At 37.9% G+C, this 18,128-nt stretch overlaps 2 protein-coding genes across 4 annotated transcripts in view; one reads left to right on the top strand and one right to left on the bottom strand.

Annotated features, from left to right (window-relative positions):
* Nucleotides 1-18,128, top strand: part of LOC115335284 — a 111,870-nt gene that overhangs the window by 29,113 nt on the left and 64,629 nt on the right. The window contains exon 2 of the mRNA XM_041119919.1: nucleotides 11,004-11,133. Within this exon, the coding sequence (XP_040975853.1) occupies nucleotides 11,004-11,133 (130 nt within the window). The remainder of the gene's footprint in view (nucleotides 1-11,003; nucleotides 11,134-18,128) is intronic.
* Nucleotides 1-18,128, bottom strand: part of NGF (nerve growth factor) — a 34,957-nt gene that overhangs the window by 5,950 nt on the left and 10,879 nt on the right. The gene's annotated exons all lie outside the window — the stretch shown is intronic.

Genomic DNA, 18,128 nt, shown 5'->3' with positions numbered 1-18,128 from the left:
ATTCAAAGTGGGTCCAAAAGAGCTATTTGGCTGGGATACTCTTTTCAGTGAGGCAACATAAACTGTAGAGCTGTTCCCAGATTTAGGAGAAATTGGCCAGAAGATAAGAGTAGCTGCTGAAGCCTAGTGAAGAAGAGGAAAGCAATGGGCTGAAAGCAATGGTTACAACAGCAGGAAAATCTCTTGGTCAGTTCAGTAGATAATCAGAAGGAGAATCACAGATTGCCATTTGTTGGCAGAGAATTATCTGATTGTGGCTGATACTTGAGAAGAACTGAAGATACAAAACCTGCAGACATATGAAGGCACATATTAAATGCTTGTCCTCTGGCTACTGTAAAGGCAGAAATAACTCCAGTCTTAATTACTACACTGTCAATGGTCATATGGACCCCAAGCCAAAGGAAAACCATTATTTTCCTCAACAGTTAAATTCAGCATACTGACACCTTCTCAGCAGAGTACGTTTCTGATTGTAATTCATGAGTGACATTGAAAGTGACAGAAATAGTATTTTATTAATCTTAAGTATTTAGATAGCTTATCTGTTCTACTTAATAAGGTAAATAAGGGTTGTATAAGGTCCTTCTGTACTGCAAAAGATCCTGCTGGATTCAGTGTGGAGATTGAAGTGCATTTGCTAAGGAGAACATGCTGCTAACATCAAAGCATGAACTGGTTTCATTTTACACCTGCACAATTTCTGTCCACAGGAGAACTGGCTGCCAGTAACTGTAGCCGCTGGGTTTGGCTCCTACCAAGATCCAAATACAAGCTACTTAATTTTTAAAAATCTAACTGAAATCTTCCAGGACTGTTTTCAAACAGTGCAGGGCACAGGAGTCAATCTGTTACGTGCTCATTGTATCATGTTGTGCAACACTTCTGCAATGATTTGGCCACTCTGTGGATTTGCTGCTGTCTGTAGATCATGTTCTACTGTACCTGTGTGGTTGAAGTATTTAGGGGTTAAGCTAGTTACAGTGATATGAATGTGTCAGGTCAAACAAAGTTCGAAAATCCAAAGCTTCATGCTACCAGGCAGTATGCTACATTTTTGCAAGAATGTACTAGTAAAAGTAATAACCCTTTCAGTCCACTCTTGACAGTTTAGTAACAGTAACGATAGAGCTATAATATGCTGGCCACTGCCAAAAATAATCCAACAACTTTTCCGACTGTTCTGCCACCCTGAGAAAACACTGCTTCAGTTCCAACTGGCTGGTTTTTAACCACAAAAGAGTTTATTTTCAGCAGGGCTTTTTTTAAAGTTCTTTTACTGTCGTCTTCCCGGATTCCGGCTTGTGGTGGAATCCAGTAAATGATGCAGTGTTGTTAAAATGATGCTGAAGACAACATCTATATACTATTCCTCTCTACCTACCATTCCCAGAGATTAATAAAATATCCTACTGAAGTAAGTATTTCTCCAGAATTTACATGCACTCAGGATTACAGACCTGGGGGGTAAAAAAACCCCTACTTCATTCTTATTTCTTTGTCTCAGCACATATAGTAGAAGTAGTGGCATATTATAACTACAAAAAAAAGTGCTATTTGCACATGAATGCTTCATAGGGGTTTACAGTAAAACAAATAAAGTATTTACCAACTGATCTAAGGGCTGTCTGAAAAAGTAGAAATATACATGATCAGTCTCCCTCTTTCTTTGCTTATTTGGCAATCACACAATAAAGATGTCACTAGTAAAAGTTGAAGTCTAAAAGCAATGTTACAAGGGGCTTAATGTAAGAGTGGAGAAATGGATCACATGTAAAAGCAAGTGGTTCTGTGTCTTGGAAAACTCTTTGCCTGCAAGCACCTGCAAGTGAAACAAGTGCCAAACAAACCAAGTATATATAGGGAATTCCCATTTTTTTAAACAGTTATCCTACAGAATCTGAGGAACAACGGATGAAAAGGTTGTGTTGCCTGGAAACTTATTTAGAACTGAAAATTTAGTAAATTCACTTAATGAATTGCTTCCAGTAAGAACAGCAGTGCTTAAAATTGTTGCCAAATCTCTGTATAGATCTCTGTTCCATGTAAAACTCCCAGACTTGTAACTCTTGATTCCAGTGCAGATCAATTTCAATTCAGACTGCAGTACTTGGACAGTTAGCAACTGGGTTATAAAGCATGTAAAGATATATGTGAGAGTTTTGGAATTCCAAGAGCAATTTTTAGATTTGACGCTTCTCTGTGAAAACTGGCGTTGAATGTTGGCACCTCTGGTTTTGCTAGAATACAGAAATATAGCTCTTTTAAACCTGGAAGCATTGATAAAGTATTATTACAGTGGGGAGAAAAAATGGTGTACTATGTTGAAGTAGTTCCGTTTCATGACTGCCACTTGTATAACTGGAAATACAGCATGGAAGATTGGACTCCAGGACATCACCCACTCTTCTTCCCCGGGACACTGAACAGTGCAGCTTCTCACTTCAAGAATGTTAATGTTTTATTTTAAACTTTCTGAAGGAGAGGAAATGGAAAATTGATTTAGCACAACTCCAGCAGACCAGTAGTGGTGATGTTTAACCAACATAAACTCCTGTCTCAGGTATTCAGCTCTGTCAGGACAAATCAGAAATACTTCTTTTGCACATCTGTCACAAGCCTAATGTTCTAAATAGCTTTTTTGGGGGGTGTGTTTTAAACAGAAGTGACTGGTCTTAACCAACCCAGGAGGGTCCCTTCCAGTTATGTGTTCTTCTAAAATCAGCTTTTTTCACAGAATAGTATTATATATACTTAATGGTAACTGGCAAAACATCAACACCATGTTTTGCTACATTTCAGGGGTATTTTTACATTTGTGTTTAAAGTGGATTGATTTTGCTCTTTCATTGACTCAGCAGGAAAGGCTGGGCGAGACAGATGAAAACCTGCTACTTGAAATTTACTTGAAAAACATATAATTACATTTCAGAAAGTTCATGGTCGTCTGATGTTTCTTATTTCTGGTTACATTTGATCATGAACAGTGGACAGCTTTCCAGTATGGAAATTTGCTCTGGGGCTTATAAGAACTTCCCAGTATCCATCAGTCCCAGAGCATTCAGATCACTCTGAGAAGAATCATCCTTGAGATAAAGAACAGTTTTGTTTTTTCTCATACCTGTAGAACGAAGAGAAACAGCTGCTTTCTTCTTTGCTGCCAATGTAGTGCAGTTAAGATATATTAAAGTCTTAAAGGAACATGAATTCTAGTAAGTCAGTTTCCAGCAGAAATTGTAGTCTCACTGTACTGCCTTGTTTCAACTAGAAACAGTACTCAGAAACTGGTCATCCAGGGTTTTTTTGCAGGATCAACAATAATGCTGTTCTTTTATACAGCGTGGTACCTCCAGAACAATCATTATGAGGTGAAGCAAAATTTTTTTGCCATGACCAAGAACAATAGAAGTTTTAGCCACAAGTGTATGTAAAGCTTCCCTGCTAGGCCAGCTGACAATCAGCCAGCACTTTAGTAATGATAACCTCTAAGGTTTAGTTTACAAATTGTACTAATGCAATGGACTCCTGCTGTCAAATCGCAGTCCTCCTTTAGGGCAAATCCCTACCTTACAGTGTCTCTTACAGTTCTACACAGATGATTTATGCCTTCTTAGTGTTGGTATATTGGCTGAGTCCCCCAAATGCTCTGAAGTTAAAAAAGGGGATTCTGTCATTAATAGTCAGACTGCACTACGGCAGAATTTAATACACATTCTCTTGAGACAAATGGGAGTGATCATTTTCAATCACATCTCACTTAAGCAAGTGAAACTTTGACTTTTTATTTTTAAGTTTCACATGATTTCTATCCAGCCACCAAACTTTACAGGTTAAAAAAAATGTGTTTTTTTACAGAATGATGATTTGCTTTCCACTCAGAAACACAGAAGAGTTTTCTACAGTGAACTCTAAAGGCTGAGGATGTGCATTCAGCACTGAAAACTTTTCAGTTTTCAGCCCAATTCATTTTACAATTAGCTTTTGCTGACAGTGTGATCTGAGTGTTTATTGCCACATGCTTTTGCTAAATGTGAGGGGGGATAGGGTGGGCAGCAAAAAGTTCCTCATTATTGGTTTGTTAGAGATTAATGTACACTCTGTGTGTTAAAGGTGTGTATTCTGTCGTGTCTGGTTGGAACGTATTCTTGCTTTCCTTGAAGAGTGCCATATTTTTTTTTTCCCTTTGAGGTTTTTGTCTTAGCATTATACAGTTCTGTAAATATGAGATTGTATTGCTTTGTGAAATCTCACCACGTGAGACATGGAAGACCAGGAAAATAAATAAAAACCTGGTGGAGCAATCAGTAATTAAAACCATACTGCTGTGTTACAGTTCTACCAGCATGAAGTGAAAACTAAGACCAGGCCTTGATTTTATAACAGGACACCTCTGACACCTCATGTAATTACTGTCATAGTACTAAACAGGTGGGAGCATCCTCAACTTGCATGAAGTGTGCTGCTGCTTGAATTCAAGGAACAAAATTTTCCAAAATGCTTTGGGCAAGCCTTTTTGTTGTCTGTAGTCCATAATGCACCAGTAAAGCTTTAATTATGTCTCAGTTTTACTGTAGATACTTACTATTTATTGCACACAGAGTACTGATTAGGCTGTTAGAGCACAGAAACCAGTGATAATATGTAAGACCTGTCTGTCTTGTAGGTCTTGAGGTTCTTGGGTATCCTGCTGCTTCCATTAATGCCTGACAAGGTCAAGTGAAGCACTAGAATTGGGCTATCAATGTGGTATTACTATCTGTAAATGTTAGTAAAAACAAAGCAAGTTTGTCTGTAATACAGAATATTTTTAGTGCCTTATTTTAATAGAGAAGGCAGTGCAGCCTTCTAATTGCGCATTCACCAGATTCCATTAAAGTAGCTCCTATGCTAGTAAGAGAAGAGATAATTTAATGCTCAGTTTGGCTCAAATACAGCAAGTAAATTATTTTCTAAATAAAAATAAACACTGGCAATAAACATAGGCATAGAATGTTGTAATTAATGCATGATACAATTTGGGATGTTGTTTTCTGTCATTCTTAAACTTGTTGGCATACTTTAGGGATGTGCAACAAATAAACAGAAAGGATATTTGAAGTTTTTTGTCTTTGTGATTACAGAAACACTGATATATCTTGAATTTATGAAATGACGCACATTTCAGAAGTGAGCTCCCTAGTGCAAATAACCTAGTTACTCTCAAGTCTCATGCAGTTCATGCTAAGGTGTGGAACAATAAGGGATTAGGCTTGTGAGAATCCACATCTGATTTACCAATTTTGTAATTCAGATTACAGGAAATAGAAGAAAACCAACATCATAATAGCAGGAAATAATAGTTTTCAAAGTACTGTATGAGCCAATAGAGTCCCCAAAGTATTTGATTAGACTTCTCCATTTCAGAGATGAGAAGTGTTTGCTTTATTCAATAATGACAAAAGAAGTAGTTCACACTATATAGGGTTTGACCCAACAGTGAAGTTTGTGCAGTTCTTCCCAATGACACGATATGGAGCATGTGTGCTGTGCTAGGGCTACTGGTAGCAGATGGTTTGCAGCCAGTAAACTGCCGCTTGTTTTCTGGTATTATTTGCAATGATGAATGATGTGCTTGGCTTTCTGTGCAGCAGATGGGATCACGGAGGTCACCAAAATAAGCAACAGATAGTGTATTAGTTTTATCTTGCTGCTTCTGGTGGTAAGAGAGAAAGGAGGGAGGGAGGCAGTTGCTGCTGAAGTTGCTGTTAAAGAGAAGGTGTCTACTGGCACATCTTCCTCACTGAAACACTTGAACAGGTATATGAATTAAAATCTTAACAGTAGCAATTCAGAGAAAAAACTTCTGAGACCTGAGAGGCCTTGAAGGGAATCCTTAAGCCATTATGACTAAGAGCAGTGTCAGAGGCACTGCATTTCAGCTTTCCCTTGATCTTAGCTGATGAGCAAGAAAATGGGAATTTCTAATGGACTCAAAATTTCATTCCTCTATTATATCTACAGTGACTCATTCTGTAAATAATAGCTTTATGTGTGTTGAAGAGCCAGTTGGAAGCTACCTGTGTCTCATACACTTCCTTTTGTTCCAAATGCCTCCAGTACTGAAATGTTTCTTTGAGTATTTCTAGGGAGAGCAGCAGACTGAGAAAAATGCTGCCCTGCAGCAATGAGCATGCATCATGTCACCATGATCATCGTCATCACAGGATGTGCAACAAATAACTACCTCTAGATTTCTGACTCAAGTTTAGTCTACGCAAGGGTAATAACAAGAATGCTTGATAGCCCATGATGTATCTGTCCATTTTGGGTACTTAAGGGAAAATAGCACTATGAGTCTTGACCTGCAGGGTGGGGATTCACCAAATCAGAAACCAATAAGGCTTTGAAAAATGCTTCTTAGGGTTTATTTTATGCGTATTGGGGCATAAGTAATGGGAATAGGCTTATTTGCAAGAGCCTAATTTTATCACTTCTATCCTTCTGAACCAGTACATAAATATTTCAATTGCTAGTGCCTCTGCAAAGAAGCCCAAAAAGAGGAAGACAAGTCTATTGCCCCTCACCTTCATTGACACTCGATTGCCTCAGAGCGCAGGGTGGCAAGTGAAGCTACCTTATGGGAGAGATCCAGCCTGCAGCAACAGTGGTGGTTTCTTGCAGTAGGTGATGGAGACTTCTGACACAGGACAGGCAGAGCTCAACTTTAAAAGGCTCACTTTGTAACTACTGAGTTGTAAAACATAATTGAGACTTCTGTTTTTAAGAATGTAATGTTTGGCATCATGATACTCTCACATGTAGAATACACTCATAGGAATTTAGAGTCATCAGCAGTCATCTAAAATGGGGCTTCCTTTGGAAAACAATACATGATCTTCAGGTCATGATGGCCATACCAGTAAAGACTTGCAGTGGGATGCAGCTCTTACTGTGACAGATTGGCTGTTAGTACAGTGTTAGACCCTGCAGAAGAGAAAATTTTATCCTATTTAAGATAACAAAGACAAACTGACAGTCATTAAATAAAAGATACAGAAATTGTCAGGATAAAAATCTCTGAATACAGTGAAGGAAAAAATGAATTAATGGTCACTTAATAAAACTAGTGAGAAATCTCTCTGAAAATAAATGCCAGAAAACACCCTTAGAAGGAGCATGTGAATCTGATTCTCCTGAAGTTGATGGCTTCAATGGCATAAAGCTGGTAAAATTAAGTGAGCTAGGAGTAAGAATGCCAGCTACAAATAGGTTATCTGAGCATACTAGAATTGTATATCATCTATAAAGCAAATCCTAAAATTAATGATTGACGTGTGATGATTACTTTGGAACTTTCAATATAGACTTCAAACTGTGTATATATATATTTTATAGGACTCCAGGGTTTCATAAATCCTAGTTCATTGACAAAAAGGAGTGACTAAAGGATCTCAGGCACTAACTGACGGGAAAACTATTGCAGCAAAAATGGGATTAATCCATCCCACCTATATAAAGTTGGATGCCTTTGAGGTCTATGGAAACAGATGCCTCCATCCTACCCAACTACCAGCGAGCATGAAAGATTGCTGCTGACTCACAGTTCCTGTCCAAACATAAGAAGAGGAGTCGTTCCCTAGTTGCTGCTTAAAACGGCGAGTCCAAAAGAAATGCATGAGGGTACACAGCCTGTCCTCTCCCTCTACACCTTTCCCAAATGGATCTTGAGCTGGTTCTGCCAAGTGTCTAGCTTGCTGTATTTGGACCTGAGGTTTCCAATACAAAATGACTAGAAATGAAAGAATGGGAATTTCAGACTTTATGGAAATACTAAAATCAAACTGGAATTCATCTGGGAAAAGAAAGTATGACGGCAATCAGACTACAATGTTACTATCCCATCTTACAGCCAAAAGTAGTTAAGGCAGAAAAATACAGTATCTTTAAGGGCCAGTAAACTTTTCCAACTAGTGATCTTATTCCAGCTATTCAGGAGGGAATATAAAGCCCGATTCTTGTCCAAACCCTGATTAATAAGAACCAGCTGAATCCTAACAGCAATGTTAGCATTTAATTTTTATTCAAGCTCATAATTTTCATTTTTGTTATCCTTTTTCACTTTTCTACCACTGTACAAAGAAATTTGAAACAAATGAGATTTCTAGCGACTGGACATGTATTGTAGTGTAATGGATAAAATGTGATGACTCCAAAAATGAGGTAGAAAATAAAAATGAGCTGGTGTGTTATGATCAGGTTCCCAGAGATAGGTTCCATCGTCTGTAATGTTTCTCTAGATCTTGAATTTGGAAAAGAACATTATGTAAGTACAAAGAGCATCCAGAAATTATGGCCAGGATCCTCATGACTTTTGATACTTGATGCTGGTGTGTTTCAGGCTTTCCTTTTCTAGTCATTCTTTACATCAAAAAGGAATTTTATCTTCTACAAATCTTCCAATGCTTTTATAACTATTTTAAAAGCCTCAACAGTATTTTAGTGGGGCAGGAATTCTGAAAATACAAAAGGGAGGTTGAAGGTGTCTGTACTTGGCAAGTCAGAATACAGGAAGGATGCAGCAAAGGCGGCTAGAGTTGAGAGAACGTTGAAATGTATGTTCTACTGAAGACGAAGATCTGGCTGCACTTGATAAAAAAATTTTGTAGCTGGAGCAGTTCAAATGACATGTTGGGGTTTTTTGCCATTAAAAAAAACCCTTAAGGATATAGACAAAGGATTGCGAAATAAAACTTCCACCTTATGAAATGGCGATGCTCTTGTGTTCTTCAGAGATTTCTGAGATAGTGGAGAAAGAGTCAATACTGAAACAGAGTATTACTTTGCATATGTAGGATTTTCCATCAAAAAATGTCAAGACATTTTACAAGCGCTTAATCAAATGGGCCTCGCCACTAGCTTATGGTCTATCAGTAGAAATGACTTCTGTAGCAAGTGAAGAACTTGGAGAAGAACATAGGATTCTTGCCAAGCAGTAGCTATGTTCCTTTTCTCCTGTGCCCTTTTTTTTTTTAAATTTTTTTTTAAACTTCTAGGATATTCCTTCCTATTTCTAAATCTATATTACCTTCATGAGACCTGTGAAATTCAATTACCTTCTTAGTGATTTAATTCCCTCTCCAATGATTTACTTTACATGACAATATGGAAATTGTGACAAGGAAACTCAAATGAGAGCTTTAGAAATCGAATTCCTTATTTTCTTTGCAGTTGAAAATGGGTATTGACCCCACGGCAGTCACATTCATTCTGTGCCTACCTTATTGTTACTACATTTAATTCATTTTGTTAAAAGTCCACATAAGGTATGGGAATAATACTTTTAGTTAGCTTAAAATGTTAATATTTTTCTTTAAATCAACATGCCCCAAGTTGAATTAAATGTATAAAAAACCTAAGTAATTGGGCAGTTGCTCATTAGTGATTTGACTTCTGTACTCTTCGACATATCCTGTAAATTTGAGAAGTATATAATTTCTAGATGACTGCTGGATATAAGCAATGGAGAGCAGTGAGCTGTGTCCTGCTATACATGAGGTGACATGCAAAGATTTGGGCAGATATTTGTATATCGTCTCATTGCAAAGCCCAAGCTGGTTCTGAAGTTTGTAAAGATGTAGTGATGCTCAAACTCTTGTACTCCACCTGCCTTTCCAATTTAATTTGTGTTGAAAACCATTTCCTTAGAATTTGTAAGTACTCCACTACAGAGATGTGAAATATGGTGGGTTTTGCCATCTAAACTAAGCAAATAATTTGAAATTTACTAAAGAGGTGGAAAAATGGGTTTTCCTTCTCTGCACAGCAAGACCCTTTTAAATCTGGTGCAATTTTGAAATGAGAGGGTAAAATCTCCTAAGAACAGGGTCTGTAGTAGAGCTGTCCACAAAAAAATCTGGAAACACCGCCAAATAAAACAAAGTAAAACACAGAAACACTGAAAGAGTTATCAGATTGCAGTATCATCTGTGTAACTGTTGTAACGTTCTCTGGAAGCACAAGTAGTTCTTGCAGGAGAAATAAGAGTCTCCTGACATCTAGGGTAGTTTACCAAGAAAAACAGGAGGTTCTTACTATTGCTTAGACCTTGAAGCCATTTGTTCTAATACTTTGGCTCATATGGACATGATCAGAAAAAGGAAACAAGCAAATAGGATTTCATCTTCGAGTTCTAGCACTTTGGAAGCAACGATGCTACATCATTTTCTATGAAGAGACAGAGCTGTTTTGTAAACTGTGGTGCTGCTGGAATTTTTACGCATGTGCATTCATAATTCATATGTTTGTACTTGGTTTCTGTGTAAACGTGTTGACATTATGCAAAATGCTCCATACCTACATTTTTTTTGCTGTATGTTTTCTGTTCTGAACTGTTTTCAGCCTAGAAGATCGTCTTGATTACTTGGCAGCAGATGAAACTGTTGCAAAGCTGATCTGCATAAGTGTTCAGGATGTTTGGGAAACAGATCCTATTTCTTCACACTCTTTTGTTTGCCTTATTGTCCTTATTTATTTGTTATATTTTTGTGTGTGCGTGTGCTTCAAGTGGTAGAAAAACAAGCGTGTGTTTGTACCGGTTCCTTCTCTCTTTACCGTAATCTTTTTTTGCAACTTTCTTTATGGAATGAATGGATTAAAAAGCAGTAGGAGAATGGGATTACGATCACCAAGTCCAGCCCGTGACTGCTACTATGACTAAGTGGTACAGCAAACACACATGATACGCACTTGCACTGAATCATTCCATCAGGGCTAGACCTGTGGATTCCCTGACTAAATAGAACAGCTGTTCTGTGCAACAGTTGTGGTGATTTAGTAATGATTTGCCGGGCAGCACACTTGAGGACCAAGCAGTATATTCCTGCTGGTAAAATCTCATATTCTGTGGAACTTAGTCCTGCCCCTGGTCATGCTTAAGTCTTGACATACTCTTTTTTGTTTCCTCTCCAGCTCTAAGTGCTGTCGCTCCACATGCTTTTTGACTCTGTCCTCTCCTTTATTTGCAGGTCTCCCTGACTTCTCCTTTCACACATTGAGACTGGTTGCCTCAGAGTTGCTGCCCTACCCAATCTTCGCTGCGGTGCATGTTGGACCTCTTGTCATCTTAAGCATCTTGGCTTTCATCTTCTGTGGAAGGTATTTACTCATTGCTGTATCAACCCATTGCACAGTGACTTGCGCAGTTGCAATGCTAGACAACTGCTGGCAACCATAAAGAGAGGTAGTAACAAAATGTAGTGGATTCTGTACTTTAGCAACAAAATACATATTCAGAAAAACTAACTCAAACTGCATTTCCTTGTACTGACTAAGTAAATACAGTGACTTGATTTAGGAGATTGCTCCATTCCTATGCTCTGAGAATCTCAGCTCTGCTGTAGTTGAGACCCTGACACTAAACCTATGAGGCCAGAAAAATACAGTCCAAACTTCTGCACTGTGCAAAGCTCCCAGCATCCTGAATGTGTCAGGCAGCTGCTGCATAAAAAATCTGACTAATGCTCCCAGAGAGCAAAGATAGTTTGAACTGGGTCCATATTTTAGCTAGTGTGGGCTTCTGGGCGCAGACCCAGTGAGCAGTGGGCGAGTAGGAGTTTTCTGTCTTTGCATTATGTCAGAGTTTGAGGGGAGGCAGCTGGTGTGAATGTTTTAAGATAGGAGGTTTTTCTTCCCCACCCAGACATTTAAGGTGAAATGAAATTTAAAGTGAAACTTAAATGTGGGAAGGGGTTTGTCTGGATCTTGAACCAGCAGCCTCTGGAGCCTGACCACTCTGCAACATCCTTACCTCACACAAAGCTTGAACGGTGATCAGTGTAATATGCAGAGAAGTGAATGATCATACAAAGTGCAAGATGTCCTCCCTTGCTGGGAGTCCACAGCTCTCTCTGAAATAAAAGCCTATGTCTTTGAACAGTTCTCCTGATCACACAGTTATTCTGTGCAAAAGGACAGTTAAACAGAAAAGTGTTTGTAAAGAAAAGATCGGATCCTTTCTCGTATTGTTCACTCCCTTACGCATGGGAATACTTTAAGCAAAGAACAAAGTGCAAAGAAGTTTAAATGAAGTTCAGGCTTCAGCAACCTCTGCTTAAGAATAGGAGACAGGGAGTTGGACTAACCTGTCAGCCTCAACAATTCTTATAAATCTGCATTTGGCAACACACTTGCGTTAGGAACGTTTGCAGGGTTCTTATCTGTTTCCTGGCATCATCTGGTTGCTAAATGCATTTTTTGCTACACTCAAAAAGTATAATGGGGAAGACACATCTCTTTCCTTTTAATTGTGCACTTGCATGTTTCTGCCACTTTCTAGAGCTCTCTTTGGCCTTGTTCTACGTCTGAATAAATCTGAATGCCTAAATTGCAAAGCAATGCTAATCGCTGGTGTCGTTGCACGTCTTTACGCTGTTCACACTTCAACTTTCTGTGGGGTTCACTGACTTCCCTGGAATGTGGAGTTTGAAATGTGGGAATTCTAGTAAAAGTAGGCCAGGATTAGAAGATTACTGTTACTGTGTTTACCAGCATGTTATTTTCCTTGCTGTCTTTCATAATATTAGGTATGAACCTTTTTTCCATTTCCATTGTGAGAACAATTAATAGATTGAATGTGTGAACTCTTGGAACTGGGATGGTTAAACTGCTGTAACAAGTTTTCTCATCCTACATTCATCAAAACAATCTTGCAGAAGCTGATTAAACAAAAACTTATTTTAGTACTGTATCACATACCTTATAGAAGATATGGGGGAAGGAGTCAGAGTGGGAAGAGGTACTTCTGAACGTTGTGGAATGGTAACTTGCTATATAAGTGAGAACCTACGGCTACAGCTGGTAGGTGCAATGCAGCTTCAAGATTAGATCATGCTTTTTCCAGTTTAGTAAGGGAAAAATGTTGAAAGCAAATGCACATATGTTCGTAGCATGACTAGATATGAAGAGCCTTTGGTTGCTTAAACTACTGAGAAGGATGGCAGTTCCAAAACCTGTAAACTCATCAGCTTGAGGCAGCACTGCAGCTAGCTATGGTATGCAAATGCTGTTGATACCAGTACTACAAAATGGAGTGTGTTATTCAAACCAGTGTGGATAAAGAGTCATGGCCTGCATGGAAGAGTGCTGTGTGCAAACTTTGATGTTAAAAAATGGTAACTTGAACTCACAGATATACTGATTACCCTGCTAAAAGAAGACTTGGAATCTCTTCCCAGAATTACAGCACTTTAATTAGAAGAATTTAGGCAAAGTCTTAATCTTGTTAATAGGGATAGACATGGATAAGGCAGAAGCGAAATCCACAGCAGTATAGCCTAAACATGAAAATCAGTGGCTTGGTGGCTAGTAACAGTAATGCTAGCTACAGCAACAAAACTGCTCTCTGTCCCTACTTTTAGTACAAGACTTAAGCTTGACTGTGAGTAAGTTGGAAGAAATACCTCTTCTGCCTTGTAACATTGAGCTATATCACACACAGCTGTTTGAAAATACGTAGCTGAGATGTAGGGAAAAGTATTTTAAAATTACAAACCAAATCTACAGATAGGTGATTATGTTCTTTAAATTTCCTTTTAGCCCTTCTAAATTCTTGTGACGTTCAGGGATCAATAAGAATCTCATCTGTAGCTTATTCTGATGGATGTTAATCTTTCCCTTGGCTTTGCAGTCTGCTTGAAATAGTACTTGTTTCTTCATGTCAGGCCTCTGGCAATGCTTACTGGAGTCAGGATTATAGTCCCCAGTGAATCCCATTTTTACTGTCATTAACTTTCTAAACTGTAGTTGTTTCCCCGTAGTTGGCAACCTTTCTGGAGACCTACTTAGTGGGGAGCTGGGAGAGTGATGTTTTTGTCTGTCTAGAATCATTGTGCCTTTAATTGAGATTTGTTTAACTTTGTCATTAAGTCCATTTATGTTGTAGGCATTTCATGACAATGATAACATACTTCGCTGACTGTGTTTCTGTTGCGATTTACCTATTAATGAAAGAAAAGAAAAAAAAGCTCCATGTTTACTTAAGATTTTTACAAGTAGCCTTTCTTTTTTTCTTCCATTAACTTGGTTAATAAATTCAGCAAATTTTTGGATTGGAAATTAGAGACATGGCTCATATGCAGATTCTGTTCTATGTTCTAGCTAAGGAAGTGGCTAGATTTATTTAGCAAAATACAGATGCTCTGGTTTCAGTAGCTACTTGTATAGATAGCAATTGATACCGCTGTCAGAACCCATAAACCCTAGGTTTATGGTTGGTTCCAAATTAGGGACAAATCTTGAGCAGAAAGCAGCAGGAACGGAAACATTTCTCCCCCAAATGACAAGGACTTTGTGGTGAACAGAAAACACTGGGTGCAGTATTGCTATTTGTGTTCATCAGTCATATAGCTGTGTAACAGATCATAGGTTACAGGTTACTTTTCCTTCTCTTTGAATGTGAGTCAAGGGTGACCAAAACTCTGTGAGTTAAGACATGAGCTTGACAATGATTACTTTAGCAGTTGGGGAAGGCAAATACTTGCTTCTTAATAAAAAAAAAAGCAAGCTGATTAATCAGCTGAGTCATCCTGCTCTACTTCAGTGTTGGTATGAATGGCATTCCATATGGATTGGCCTACACAGAGGGCAATGCCAAACCATAATCAAGACTGAGTGACTGAGTTCAATCAAATGTTTCAAAATATCACCCATGAGTTTTAGATAAAATAAAAAGTAGGAATATTCTCAGTCAAGGAGTTAATTGCTTCCTGAAAACTTGTATTGTTCTTTGCAATAATTTGAAGATTTTCACTAGGGCTCCCTCCAAGTAGAAGAACTTTATTTCCATTTTACAGGTTTACATTAGCTTACACTGTAACGTACAGATTAACAGACTGGAACATAGCACCTGCCCTCTCTCATATTCTTCTTTCTGAATAGTGCTGCGATGCTGCCTTGTTTCTGGGACAGATAATTTGCAGACACCCTAGGAATTAAAACAAGTTTTTAGAACCTTTTAGAAAAATAAATATTTGCCAACCTCTTGCAAGTATTACTACTAGCAGCAAAAATCACACCTGAAAGGGAAATGGGGTATTTTAGAGTTAAGTCAGTAGGTTTTTCAGTTATTATTTTTAGAGAATTAATCCCAAAAGGATATTTCTATGGGGATTGTTTCTTACATCTAGCAAAAATTGTTTCAAATAGAGCTGAAGACAGGTTATGTCAAATTTTTTGCAAGAGTTTGCCTGGTTGAAAATAATGGTGGTTGTTTTTTGTCTGGTTCCTGATGTGCCCCAGGTTGTATGCAATGATGAAGAATTTATCATCAGCACATCTGTAAATGAATCATCTTTCTTCCTGCACCCACATGGTTGCACAATTTTACTGACTGCTTGCTTTGATGAATATTTGATATTTGTCATATGAAGCTATTCCATCACATTTGTAATATTGGAAGTTCCAAGCACACTTAACACCTTAATACAATGTCACAGTTAATGTATTCATAATCATTTTGTGGCCCAATACAATATGACAGAGTAGTCATCTTTAATTACTGGTCATATAAAGCTAAAAGTTACAACACAGACTTCTGGCTGCAAATCATGCACCTGGATTAAACATTTTTCTCATCTGGCTGTACTATACTATGTAGCACAGACTGTGCAAAGCAGGTGGTAGAACCTTAGGTAAGATCCATTATTACAAAGTAAGCAATTACTCTTCTTGCTTGGTTTTTTTTCAGTGGATCAAGATGATAAATTTATCTCTTGCTGATAAGGCTTCACTCAACACAAATGCTGGAAATGGAAGATTCTTCCTTTTCCTTTTTATTTTATAATTTGTTGAATGGTGGCATTGCTGGGAGAAAAGTGAAATAAAGCTGAAGGAAATAGGAGAAAGAGGTTAAAGGGTTTTGTCAGAGCTCTTCTTCAGAGTTCAGTTCTGTTTCCTCTACTTTGTGCTTTACCATGAATCCATGCTGCATTGCTTCTAAAACAGGTAATGTGGAGCTCCCCCATATGAGTGGGAAAGGTGGGAAGGGATATAAATTCTCATTCCAAATTCACACTGGACCTTTTAGTAACAAGTAAAACTTGTTACTAACTCACTCAGAGTATAAAACTAATTTTCAGTTCTGGTGTTCTGTGCTAGGTAACGTAAACCAAAAATTGCTTCTTTTTCTACCTTTATGTTCAACCCTAGATTTTGTAAAGAATCTAGGCACATTTACTCCAAAGCTTATATACTGCACCTACAACTTATGGTCTGCTGGGAACCTGCTGGTGATACATATGAGCTGTCTGATAATGGTTTTGGTCTCTGTTGTCTGGTCATTAGTCACAATAGAGGAAGCATAATAAAATGCATAATCCTTTCCCCACATAATTATGACTCTAGTTTGTATTTCAGTTTAGTGCAGATCACTCAGCAGTGTGCAGGACAGAATGAGAACAACTGCCTGAACAGAATACCTAAAAATATTTTCCCATAATGAAAAATAGAAATTGCATCCTTTATGAAATGTATGCATTTGCACAGTAGGTGAAGTGCCAAGTGAACACATTCACAAAGTGTTTGGCACTCTTCTGCAGGCAGGACAGCATGTCATGTCTGGACTCTACATGTTCTCTAGCTCCACAAAAAGCATCAAGAAAAGTTTGATTTCAAATCTGTATTTCCATGTTTTGTGTGCTGATATTAATTAGTTCAAATAACCTGATGTATTTGAAATTCACTGTCATTATATCACTTCACACTGTATGTAACCACGTATTTCTTTTGTCTGGATATTTGATGTGCACCTCGTTGTATTTATTACAGTATTATTTGTTAACGCTTTTGTCTGTTGAATCAATTGTCAGGAACAATCATAATAGTTACATGAAAGCAATTTTATTCTGATTTGGAAGGAAGGTAGTATGCATGAGCATATAGTGGAAAGAGACAAAAGATGACATTTGTTGCCAGATGTGATCTATAGTATGAAAATCCTAAATGCTGTTGAAGACTGGGACTCCACAGATTGTTGTCATAATCATGGCATTAGGAATAGATTTGTCTTAGGTATTTGCCTATTTTTACTACAATTTTCATCAGGTGGTGAATACATGACAAATTAGATTGTCTAACACCAGAAAAAAAAGTTGTTTGGTTGGTTTTTTTTAAATAACGTATGCCTAGCAGGTTTCTGACTTAAAAATCTTTTTAAAGAGGCCTATTATGTTTGCATTTAGCGTATTTCCACTTTTCTGTGGGTTTTTTTGGATTAATATTATGTTCAAAGCAGATAATCAAGTTGTACACCTTACAATATCATTTTCTGCCTGCTTAAAATGAAAACCAGGGGGAAGTTTTGATGATTAGGTGTGTACCTAGTTTCTGTGCACAATGTCAGATTTTAAATATATGTCACTTGGAAATGAGGTTTTGCAAATTTGTTCTATTTCAAAGGTAGAGAGATGAACTATAAATCTGGCCAACAATACTACATCAGTTTTTCTGTGGCATTGGAAAGGTGTTATTTTCTTAGAAAGTATTTTCTTTCATTTTCAAGTGATGGCATGATCATGGGTCAAGTGCTGAAGACTGAATTCAAATTACTTGAATTCTTTTAAAAATTTGAAATCTTGAACAAAGGTAAGAAATTCTACAGTTCATTAAATAGCTTTCTATTTTCTTTGCTTTCAAATAGAAAAGAGGGAATGGGAGAAATGAGAAGGAGAGGGCCACATGCTTTTCTCTCTCAAAACACACAGAGAAAAACAGTGGTCTTTAGTACAGTCCTTCACAACGCTAGTCTGTTTCACAAAGGCAGTTTACAGTGCAGGAATGCACATCTAGGGAGAGCTCACGGATCAAAGTCCTTCTAATGCGTGTGATTCTGCATGCTTTGGCAAAGCCAGAAACTCACACTTTTGGCATATATAAAGTGTCCTGGAATGTGAGGCTGAGCAGCGAACCTTTGCACTCTTCTGTTTACAGCATGTGCCTGAGAAAATGATGAGAGGAAGGTTTGGCAAGAATGACTGGAGCAGGGAGGGTTTGGATCTAGGCAGAACAAAAACATAGATGTTCAATATTTATAGCATTGATAAGAAACACCAATAACAAGGAGAGGAATGAAGAGGATTCTTGACATGGAAAATAAA

Source organism: Aquila chrysaetos, chromosome 24, assembly GCF_900496995.4.
Source record: "Aquila chrysaetos chrysaetos chromosome 24, bAquChr1.4, whole genome shotgun sequence".
In the NCBI taxonomy this organism is placed as follows: Eukaryota; Metazoa; Chordata; class Aves; order Accipitriformes; family Accipitridae; genus Aquila; species Aquila chrysaetos.
This window is presented reverse-complemented; position numbering and strand designations above follow the sequence as displayed.